Source organism: Ammospiza caudacuta, chromosome 2 (assembly GCF_027887145.1).
Source record: "Ammospiza caudacuta isolate bAmmCau1 chromosome 2, bAmmCau1.pri, whole genome shotgun sequence".
In the NCBI taxonomy this organism is placed as follows: domain Eukaryota; kingdom Metazoa; phylum Chordata; class Aves; order Passeriformes; family Passerellidae; genus Ammospiza; species Ammospiza caudacuta.
Window position 1 is genome coordinate 94,375,574 of NC_080594.1, and position 12,166 is coordinate 94,387,739.

Genomic DNA, 12,166 nt, shown 5'->3' on the forward strand with positions numbered 1-12,166 from the left:
TATACCCGAGATTGAGGAATTGAGTTTTAGTCCCTAGTCTAAAATAGCTACCCACTGTTCTTTCCATCTTCAGCTTTTGTAAAATACTAAAAGTTTCTATAGATTAAAGACTGTTACTTGGGTCCACTCCTACATTACTGTGGCACTTCTCTGCCTCAGTGCATAGCAAGCAGATTCATCACACAGTTGGATTTTTTTTTCCTGTAGGATTTTAGAACCTTATGGTTAGACTCATTGTGAAACAGAACTGAAAATACAAAGGCTTGCTCCTTCCTTGTTTCCTTCAGCTGGTATATCAGTGCAATCTCTTTCATCTTCTTTGGCAACATAATCTTTTCCTGGTACACAACATAATATTTTTCTAGCTCCTTCAGCTTAAACACAGTGAATATCTTCAAAATGGAGGAACAACTGATATGATTATTAAGCACTCATCAGTAAGAACTAACTGAGTCTGTATAAACAGGACTCTGGAAAACAGATTTAGAATTTACCTTGCAAGTAAGGGATCTAGTGCTGTTGTATACATTTTTAACATCTTCAAGAACTTCACACTCATTAGCAGAAACATATATCAATGTAAAAGCATGGTTGAGCACAGCAGGATATTGGTGTGCTCAACCAATATAGCAGCACAATAACACACACTATCTGTCCATTACTGGAGCTATGTATTGGGGTAGGAGGTTGCAGAAACAAAGCTATGACAACACTTCTCTGATGGGGCCACTTCCACAAGAGTTGGTTCCCATATGCATGTGAGTTAGCTATCAGAGTGCTGAGTGCACAAAATCCCCCCAAATGAGTGTTTCAAACCCTTGTCTTAGGCTTCTTACCCAGCAAAGTGTGCAGTGTGCCTAAAAAAATGAGTAAAATTAACATTCTAGGTGGGTGCTAACTAAACCTAGCAAATTTGGAATACTTAGCACTGGATTGCATATATCACTTTTACTCTACGTTTTACACACATGATTTCCAGCAGCTACTCCCCACCCTGGATTGTCTTTACCTATCCATTCAGAACTCAACAGCATGGTCATGCAGCAAAGAATGCACAGGGCTTCGCAGGGCTACAGGCACTCTGAGGCTAACCCCTCCTAGGAAGAAACACTCTTGCTTGACTTTTGTACTTAGTATTTAGCAGTTACTGGCTAAAATGCTCTTTCCTCTTCAGGATTTTGTCTTCCAGCTGAGTCATACAGAAGAGAACTGTGTGTCTCCTGCTTTTTTCAAGTATCTACCACTACAGATTTCATTCAGGATCTGAAATTCAGTTTTATCATCCAAGAGCTGGTTCCATTTTGCCATATGTTTGCTGTCTATAATGCTGCTTTCCATACGTATGTTTTGGACAGACACACTGCACATGTTGGCACTTGGAGCAATCTCTATGGAAATAACCCAGATGAGTCTGAGTGCACACATTTATTCATTCCAATACAATGTTTCTTTTTTCTTTTTCTGCTCTGCATTCAAGGGTATTCAATCTTTCAGGGTACATTTATTTCTGTAACACTCAGTCTATCATCTTTTTAAGTCCTTATTTTTCTAGCAACTTTAATAGCAAACACATTCTAAATGTTTACTTCTTCTACAATGTACCTTTTAACACAATTGTGTAAAGATTGATATACAGGAACATAATTTTAAATAGTTATTTACAGTCTAAACAGCAACATATTAACTATAAAGCCAGCAATCTCATCTCAGTAAAATACTTATCAACTCATGAATCATGGTGGACATTTATAAAATCTATACTTACATGTATATAGAGCTCTACAAATAAATTTTGGAGAGTCAAACAGCTCCTCCACCCATTCATACAGTAATTGATAACTCATTGTCATGTCAAGCTAAAATCCCCTGGCCTTCATCCCCGTCATCTTCTGTGGTCATTCACATTATGGGTGAAACTGGCACAATTTCAAATAAGCTTAGTCTTTCCTTTCTACAGCTATAAATGAGCAGTTTGCCTGGCAGAGGAAGCAGAAACACCAGAGTTGTGCCAATCAAACCTGTCAATTATTCCACCCAGAACACAGTAGTGGTGGTTCCCTTGAAGCACTAAAGGCACTGCCCCTTCAGTGCTGCAGTTCCTGGGTGCAAACCTACAGCCTACAGTGCTAATGCTGTTTAGCTACAATAATCCTGAGCACAATGTTGGGAAGAAGTTATGGAGGGAAAAGGAAGAGTGCTCTTTGGAAAAGCTTTATCACTCTGTGATACACGGCATGGCACTGACTATTTGAACTGTTTTCATGCAAGCAAGGCTTGTGTTCAGATTTCTTTCCTTTCATAACCTCAGAACACTATCAACAATTCCTGGCACTCAGCACTCAATGCCAGTCCAGAGAGATTACCCAAACCCTGAAGGGCCAGAGATCAATCACTTGACTGGTGATTAGACAAATCTTTAGAATAGGCTCAGAATCCTTTACTAACAGACAGAAAGGAGAGAGCATCTGGAAAAAATAGTTAATATTTGAAATCTGAGTACACAAGAGTCTATCAAGAAGGCAGAGTCTTTATTATCATCTATAAACAGTGTTTTGTTTGCACTTTGATGTCAATATGCAAGAGAAAATAAATGTAATGCAGTGAATCAGATGAATCTGAAAAAGGAATGAAACACAAGTCACTTTCTGAAATGATTTTACTGAAATAGATATAACGGAAAAACTGAAAATTACATTAATCACATGAAATTTGAAAAAGTTTTATAGCTTGCCTATAACACAACATTGTAAACTTGAAGATAACACAAAGGTATTATAAAGATTACAAAAAAAGAGAAACTGGAGTTGAGATGTATATCTTTGTTTTGTCCTCTAGAATGAATTATCTTGGAAATAAAAATGTAGAAACAGCTACAGTTAGACCTCTCTAGTGCCCTTATCAACAGCAACTAATAGAGAATGCCAGGAGAAAATGTATTAAAAAGGGGAAAATGTACAAATATTGCACTCAGTTCATAACTGCAAGTATCTGCAGCCTAGGGACTTTGTAATACCAAACTTGTAACTTATGTTTAATAGGTTTTCATAGATAAACATCTGTCTTAGTATTTGTCTAACTGCTCCTGACCCATTTCCAACATTCATCATTCATGGTTTGAATTTCTGAAAAGCTCTAAAATCTGAATGAGCTTATAGAAACTTCTGTGACATAGTAACACAGGATGTGGTTAAACTGAGATGTTACAGCTCTTAAGGAAACTTGTCTGCTTCGCATCAAAGCATCTCTATGCCCCTTTCCAACAGATCCTCTTCACTGAGTAGCTTCTTCAAATCCTTCTCATTGGGTGACACAACATTTCTTTTCATCCTCACATGATTTTGTTATCACTGAATTCTCTGGATTGCTTGCCACTATGCACATGGTACAGGATCTAGAAAAAAGCTATTCAGTGAAAGACAGAAAACATGCCAACCTTGTCCTGTAGCTTTTCCTGTTAGCTGGAATGACATGAAGACACATGCACAGAGTTTGCTGAAATCTTGTGAACTGTCCTTAACATGACAGATTATTGCAATATAATGCCTTACACTCAGTATTGTCTGCTGGGTAAGAGAAGACTGGGATTAACCTTGATTAAACTTCTACTTTCTGGATGTTTATTGTATATTCCTCAGTGGGTAACGTAAAGAGATGACTCATAAAAAGATATACGTGGGTATGTGTCAGCATTTGAACAAAGGGGACAAAAGAGACAAGGTGGTCCTGAGCCAGTCAAAAAACAAATCATCAGTCAAGCCAGCACTGCAGAATGGCAGTGAAATGCCCACATAAGCTGTGTAGTTTGATGAAAGAAGCTGTAGCCATACAAACCTGGTAAAGATAAACCCATTCCAAATAGACTCATCTTTTGTCTGAAAACACATTTTTTGAAAAGCAGGATGAAGAAAAATGGAGTGAACACAAAACATTTCATGCTGAAAAATTCAAACTTAAATGAATTTTTTTAGTGAATTTAGATTTATGAAGGCAGAAGAGAATAACATTACAAATGACAGCACATGAGAAATAACAGTGTCTTTCATTGGTAACCTGCCATAGATGCAATTAAACGAGTGAACAGTAAGACTTGTGGGTAATCCAAATTTCATCACATAGGAGAGAAAATGAAACTTTATATATGCAACTATAGTCAGTGCCTTCTCTTTTCTGAAGAGGCTGACTCCCTAAATTCTTATGCAAACTCTTCTAGAAAATTAAAACTGGAATTTTTTTAACTGTTAACTGGCATTTGTGCATCTAAACACAGTGAAAACCGACACTGTTCTTGAGAGAATTTTTGGTTTGCCTTTGGTATTTCCTTCTTATCGAATGAACATCTGGGACAGAAGCCTTAAAGAGGCCCACTTGGAAACAGAGATGACAAAGGTCAGAAGAGCAATGTAAGGTACAAAGATTTCCAATCAGAGTAAGTTCTCCTCCTTCTCCACCTCACATCCTTTGTAGTTTTAACAGAAAAGCTGAAGCACCTACTATTTTGTTGCTGCACTCATGTGCAACTACCTAGGTCAGAAACGGTCAAAATTTCTCTAAATAAACATTTATTTCTTCTTGATTGTGAAACTGACTCTGAGAGAACCCCTAACTTCAAAATTTGGTCAGCAATAAAGGGTCAGCATCCCTCTCTAGTCAGTGGAAAGAATCTTGAGCCAGTGAAGGGGTGATTCATCACATACTAAGATACGACAAGATGGATCAGTTTTTCAGAACACATGAAGATTGAGCATACATGGTGTTTTGTTTCTCTTCTGGAAACTGATTTATTCAAAAGAGAACTGCATTTTACCACTGTGATGCTGAGTAAATGATGTAACTATACCAGCAATTCTGATTTAATTTAAATTAGCCAATATTTCTTCTTTTTTACTTTTGCATGAGACAAAAATGAATAAAACCAGATTATTTAAAAATCTGTATGCAGATAAAAATCCATGCAGGTAAACAAGGAAACTAAACTCAAACGAAGAAACTAAACTCAAACAGAACTCATAAAAACATTCTCTCGGTGTTTGCCCCAGACTGAATCTTGCTCACAGCCAATTAAGCAGGCTGTTACAGTTTATCAATGAAAGTTAAAAGAAACATCAGGGTTTCAAACTACATTATGGCCTATTCATACAAAAAAAAATCCACTGTAAAATCTCCAGTGTAAAGGAAAAAAGCAGGAATGCCATTGTCCCTGCATATGCAGCCAGCTTTCAGAAATATTTTAAGGAGCAGACTGAACTATTCAGAGACAATGACTCAAAATATTCCTCATCTGTGGAGATGCCAGTGTGCATGGTTGAGATGGAGTAGGTGAACTTTTAGTTGTGTAATGGCTAAACCTCTGATCTGATAAGGCACAGGGTGAATGATGGGCTGTGAGTGAGATAAGAGCTGGATCCCCTGGACAGGATTGTGCCCCGTGTCATGCTAAGCTGTGCTTCCTTGCACAAACCACTGAGCTGTGGGGCTCCCTCTCCTCTTCCTGGGAAATGCCAGGGAACTCTGAGTGTGACCTGAGAGGGTTCATGTCTGCTGATGGGACACAACGGGGCACAACTGACTCAATGCACTGTCAGGATGGGCAGCTGTGCTGGCTCAGAAGGTGTCCCCTGATCCACATTCTTACATGAAGCTCCCCACCCCAGAGGAGGCACCTGATTTATATTCATCAGAGTGAATACAGACCCAAAAGATGCTGTGTTCCGCCATCTTCTCCCTCCACTTACTTGGGACTTCCCCCCAACTCCTCCTGCCAGATCTGGATTCAAGACTGCACAGCTACCAAGTGTTATTGCAGGACCTATGGGTGGTGAGATCCTCACACTCTTGTACTTTGTTTTTCTTTCTTTTGTGCTTTTCTTTCCTTCCTTCCTTCTTTCTTTCTTTCTCTCTCTCTTTCTTTCCCCTTGTCTGTGTCCTTGGGTGATGTTGCACTTTCACATTGCAATGCTTTCATGTTGTATTACTATAAATAATAACCACAAAAACAGCTCCACACCTGTTTTCCTTTGCAACCAAGTTGTTCTATAATAAACCCTACATTGTTTATTTACAAATACTGATCATTCAGTGTCACTTCACACTAATTTACCCCAAGGGATCTAGCAACAGGAACAGGTTATCCTCACCTTCTGAGGCAGGCCATAATAGTAACTCAACAAAAACAGTAAAAAGAAGAAAACCACAAGATTTGGAATGTCCCACATACTTTGATTAGTTTTCAGCACCTGAATACCTACAGAAACAGCTCATCCTCACCTGGGATCAGCAGTGCAAAACTCAAAATAATCATGGGCAGGTAGAGGATGCAGCTGCTCCTCAAGTTGCTCCTTGGTTAGACAAGGAGGAAGCCTTCGAATAACCACCTGCATATATAAAAAGAAATGGAGATTTATATTTGATCTAAATACTGTAGAAACAGATGGCCCAAATTCCCTGACTCAGTTCCTGCAATTGTTTTGAAACTGTAGAATAATTGACATATTCTGATGAACAGCCTGAGAACCATTGCAATTTAATCATCAGCCTAAAAGATAGGTATTGATTATATAAAAATTTTACAGTATCTCTAAGAAATTATTTAAACTAGCTTTTAAGTCTTGTTACAGCAGTATTTGAGTGTAATAGGTCTCTGTCCAGTTGCTCCTGCAGGGGTTTTTCAGGGCGCATTCTGAGAGGATGCTGGGGCTGCCCAGTGCAGAGTGCAGCAGCTCCAATGGATCCAGCCCAGGGCGCAGCTGAGCCCCTTCAGCCAAGTCAGTGGTGACTCTGGGAAAGGTACCACAGCAATGGGTGAGACAGAGGAGTAAGGGGTGAAAAAAGTGTAATTCACAGCCCTGCAGACAAACAGGAGAAGGAGGGGAGGAGGTACTCCAAGTGCCAAAGCAGTCCCTTGAAGGAGATCATGGTGAGGCATACTGCTCCTCCACATGCCATGAAGGACCACAGTGGAGACGACATCCACCTCAGCCCATGGGGGACTCCATGCCACAGCAAGTGGAGATGCCCTGAAGGTCCTGCAGCCTGTGCAGAGGAGCCCACACTGGATCAGGCTGATCCTGAAGGCCTGCAGCTCCTGAAGGAGACTCATGCTGCAGCAGGTCATGAACAACTGCAGCATGTGGGAGGGACCCTCCTGCAGCACTCCATGAAAGACTGTACTCCATAGTGTCCCATGTCTGGTCCCCCATGCAGGAGGAGGGAAGGAGTGTTAAGGGAGACAGAGCAGCAGAGAGGAGCTGTTATGTCCTGTCTGCAACCCTCATTCCTCATCCTTCTGCAGTACTTCCAGGCAGAGGAGGTTGAGCCTGGGAAGGAAGAGGGGAGGTGGGAAGCTATTTCAGTTGCAATCTTTTTTTTTTAACAGTCTTCTCTAATTTTTAATTAGCCATTAAGTAAATTAATTCTCTCCATGTTAGAACCATACTGTATCCTGAGTTAGAAGGGACAAGGACCACTGAAGTCCCACTCCTGGCTCTGCCCCAAGAATCACAGCGTGTGCTTGAGAGCATTGGCCAAATGCTTCTTTAACTGTGTCAGGCTTAGTGCTGACTATTTTCTTGGGGAGCTTGTTCCAGTGCCCAACCACCCTTTGGCTGAAGAACCTTTTTCTACATGCAATCTAAACTTCCCCAGACACAGCTTTGTGCCATTCCTTCACATCCTGCCACTGGCCACCAGAGAGAAAGTATCAGTGCCTTCCCCTCCATTTACCTTTGTGAAAAAGCTGTAAGAAGCTGCTATGAGGTCTGCCCTCAGCTGTGTCAGTTTTTCCTGTGATGACACTTTGTTTTTTCCATCATATCTTATTCCTGGGTCTTGCTGAGGGAGGGGTGCAAGAGGGCGACTCTTGCACTCTGTGTGGCTGGAGGTCAGCTACCCAGAGTCAACCCATTACACCAAACTAAACTGCCCAATAATAAAGGCCAGAAAACTGCAGAAACCTCAGGCTGAATGATGCCAGCACACAAAGCAGTAAAAAGGCTATCAAACTTCAGGCAACCTGTTTTAATTTCTGAGTACTTTAATATCTGAATTTAACTTTCCGGAGCTCTGAGTTATACTTATTTTCAGTTCTTCAGTTTTCCAATTAAAAAACCCCGGGAATAAACCAAACCTCACAGTACACAAGGAGTCACGGAATTGTCAGGGTTGGAAGGGATGTCTGGTCCAACCCCCCCTGCCAAGGCAGGATAACCTAGAGCAGGTGTCACAGGAACGTGTCCAGCCAGAGAGGCTCTGTGACATCCCTGCACAGCGCGTTACGGTCTGCAAGTATTACATGAAAAATGCTCGAACAAAGACGGAGAAGAGAGATGTGCTCTCGCCCTTGACAGAAGCTGCTTTGCCACAGCAATAGCCAGCCTTGACTTCACAATTAAAGGTAAAACGAGTTCCAGCGCTGACGCTGGGGGTCTCCCAATACTCCAGGGAACGAACACCCTCGTTCTGCAGATGAAGAAATTCCCGTTACAAACACACGGAGCTCCCGAGATCGGGCTCGGTCCGTCCCCTCACGGCAGCCGCCCTCCCTCCCACCGGAGCCGCCCCGCGCCCCGCGCCGCGCTCGCGCCCCCTCACTTTGCTCAGCGCCGTTTTCTTCTCCTCCCGCTGTTTCCCCGGCGCCGGGTGAAGCGGCGGCGGCGGCGGCAGTGGGGACGGCGGGGACGTCAGCGGCGGGTTCGGCGGAGCGTCCGTGTCGCGGCGCGGCGACTCCTGCAGCAGCGGGGCGTCCATGGGTCGCGAGTCGCGGCCGCCGTCCCGGCCCGAGCCCAGCCCCAGCCCCAGCCCCTGCCCTGCCTCCCGCTCCGAGCGCGTGGAGCCGCCGCGCCCGCAGCCGGGCGGAAAGCTCGCGAGAACGGCCGCAGGGCTGGCGGGATCTCGCGAGGCTCCCCCCGCCAGCCGTGGGGAGCAGCGGCGGCTCCGTGCCCGGCTCCGTCCCCGCTGGAATTGCGCGGGGTCCCCACGCTGCCGGTGCGAGGGGTGCACACAGAGACGTGCCCATTTCCCTCCGCTCACGGTGCCTTGTCACCCCGGCCTCAGGGCGGCTCGAGGGCGGGACGGGCACAGACACCCCGGGGTGCGTTATTCAGTCTTTGGATGCAGGGTCTAAGGGGTAGCCAAATTCTGGGGAGAAAGCAGTGGGAAAAAGGAGAAAAAAAAAAGGCCATTAACCACTACTTGTGTGAGGTCAGGAGTCTTATGCCCTCAGGGAGGCTCTGTGATAATGAAGCAGTGCCTACACTTCGGCAGTGCACGCCAGCCTGAGCCCCTGAGGCCACGCAGCAGGGAAAGCCCTTCCAAAGGTGCCTCCGGCCTTTGTGCCTGGCTTCCTCAGGAGCTGCGGTGACAGGACAAGGGAGAGTGGGTACAAACAGAGAGAGGGCAAATTTAACCTCGATGTTAGCGAGAAACGTACTGCGAGGCTGCTGAGGCACTGGAATAGGTTGCCCAGGGAGACTGTGGATTCCCATCCCTGGCAGTGGTCAAAGCTGTGTTGGACAGGGCCTTAATCAACCTGGCACAGAGGTGTCCCATCATGGCACTACAGGATCTTTAAGGTCCTTTCCAACCCACACCATTCTATGATTTCATGATTATTCTAAGTACTGACCCATCAATTAGAGCAAGGGTTTTTAGTCCTAGATTGCAATCAATGAATTTTGCAATATCTAGATCCAAAAAGTTTCTTGAAATTCCTCGGTGAGTTGGAATATCTTGGACTAAATCTCCCAGAATTGGTGGCAGAGGTACAGCAAGCTCCAAAGTAAGGACATGTCACACATTTAAAGATAGACTTATCTAGAGCTATGGAGATTAGACAGAAGGAGCAAAAATGCCTGCAATTTAATCAGAATACACAGGGTCATTGCAAATCTTCGGATCCTGCTGCATTGATAGTTCCTCAAACAGCTGTCCAAAGCATGAAGGAAATACATGATCTTATGTGGAATAATAAAAGTAGGTGGCATTGGCTGCAAAAACTGAAATCACAGAATATTCTGAGTTGGAAGGCACCCACAAGGACCATTGAGTCAACTTTTAAGTGAATGGGCCACATGGGGTTTAAGTTTGCAACACTGGCATTATTAGCACCTGCAGCCTGATCAACTGAACTAACACGTTATTTGTTTTCAAATCTTTTAGGCAGCAGTATCTATGAAGAAACTTTTGGAGCCATTTGCAGCACAAATATCTTGCGGGTTTTCATAACTGTTCTGAAAACCTTTAAGGCAACATTCAGATCTCCCCCCTCTGGGACAAAACTAATCCTTGGAAGATAAAGATGAAGGTATGAGACAGAGTAAAAATGTCCCTTTTTGGGGTATATTTATCAGCCACCCAACCTGACAGTCCTGGACCCGTGTACTCAGCAGCCAAAGCCAAGTCAGGCAATGGCAATGGCTTGCAGCACGAATCAAGAATCTGAGGTCAAGTCAGGCCAAAACTAATAACCAAAGTCCTCATGAGGACAATACTCACTTTAACTAGAGCCAGGGTGAAGGTCATAATAACCCAGAAAGGCACCAAGCTCTCTCTAGTAAGAGCAGGACAGGTGATAGGAGGTGCAGAAGATCAGGGCAAACAGATGCTGCCAGCCAGTACAAAGACAGGGATTTGGACAGAACAAGAGCAGGTTAAAACATTGAACAGAAGATAAATGAGGAGAGAAGAACTTCCCCTAAGGTCCTGTCTGAGATCATGAACCAGCTCACAAGCTCTAACCCAACTGTAGCTGCCTAAGAGGCTTGGAGCCAAGTCAAGCTGTATCAAGAATGCCTCCAACATCCAAAAGAGTCCTTCACAATCCAGGACACTTTGGATACATTTCTTTCTGGGCAATTTTAATACCAATAAACAAAGGTTAGCAATAGCCAGCCAAAAAACCTCCAACAGATACCTGCCAAGCACAGTGTCACGACAGGCTGCTGTTACAGCAATGCCCATTCTCACTATTCCATCCTCCCACTCCAACCACTCTGCCCCACTGACAACCAGTAACACAGCAGTGGCTTGCTCTCCTTGAACCTGAGAATTGATCAGATCTAGAAAATATTTTTAAATGCTGTTCCAGTTCCCTGATTTCATTCACAATGTAACCACACAAGGATTTGTATTATCACAGCTGAGGAAGTGGCACAGTAGATTCCTACAGGCAGGAATAACGTAAACCAATGTTGCTATCACAGCCAACACAGCATCAGATTGTAACTGGGGAGTGCAGGAAGAAAGATGAACTTCTATCAATATTTATAACCATTTTGCCAATGAGAAAATTGGAACAAAACACTGCAAGATTTATATCCATGTCTGACAGTAGTCAAAAGGCCTGATTCTCTAGAACATTATTTTGCCACCTTCCATTTAGAAATTGCCATGATGTCTTACTAGAAAACTAGACTGACATATGCTGCATTAAAAATAATGATATAGAGAAAAAGGAGTTGTGTTCCTTGAGAATCTTTGAGAATCTATTTGCAATATCCTTCTGTGTGCAGCAACAAGCCTTTGCTGACATATTATCCATGAGATAGTCTTGTTTGCAATTATTCAGGATACATGAGCACAGATGTAAAAATAACATCCAAAATATCCTTTAAAGGAAGAGACCTGCCTAATAGAGCAGCTGTTGAGACACACTCATTGGAGATCCTTCCAGAATGTTCAGGAAAAATCCCATGTTTACATCAAAGAAGTCACCTGAACCACACCCCAATTACCAGGTTCCAAGTGAAAATAAAGCCCTTTGTATGAACTCCTTTTGCCAGTCACACTGAAGAAGAGACCTGACTCTGCCCAGGAGATACATATGCCTCCTAAATTATTAATTTTTCCTACACTCTGCTTGGATACTTTTTCACTTAAGACTCATGGCTCATACTTTCAGGAGAATGTGTAACTTTCAGTGAATTGTTTTAGAACTAGGAAGTAAAACATTTTTGTTCACCTTATTTTCTCATGTTTAAGAATATATGGGACTGGTATTGAATTCTGCACTCAATTCAAAGTCCAGTCTATATTTTCTAACATATGGGTATCACCCATTCCCTTTGTGGAGCCAGAGCACAATTCCCATTGCTACTGGGACAGAACCAGACTTCTCTGCACTACTGTGCTGGTCCTCATAGGAAAGCAATGGGATCACCTGGATCCAACAGAT

The 12,166-nt window shown here is 43.2% G+C and overlaps 1 protein-coding gene across 1 annotated transcript in view; it reads right to left on the reverse strand.

The window, feature by feature from the left end:
- UPF3A (UPF3A regulator of nonsense mediated mRNA decay) overlaps window positions 1-10,515 on the reverse strand; it is a 28,519-nt gene extending 18,004 nt beyond the window's left edge. The window contains exons 1-3 of the mRNA XM_058825607.1: window positions 10,489-10,515; window positions 8,587-8,973; window positions 6,265-6,371 (exon numbers count right to left, since the gene is read on the reverse strand). Coding sequence (XP_058681590.1) covers window positions 6,265-6,371; window positions 8,587-8,973; window positions 10,489-10,515 — 521 coding nt within the window. The remainder of the gene's footprint in view (window positions 1-6,264; window positions 6,372-8,586; window positions 8,974-10,488) is intronic.
- Between the last annotated feature and the right edge of the window lie 1,651 nt (window positions 10,516-12,166).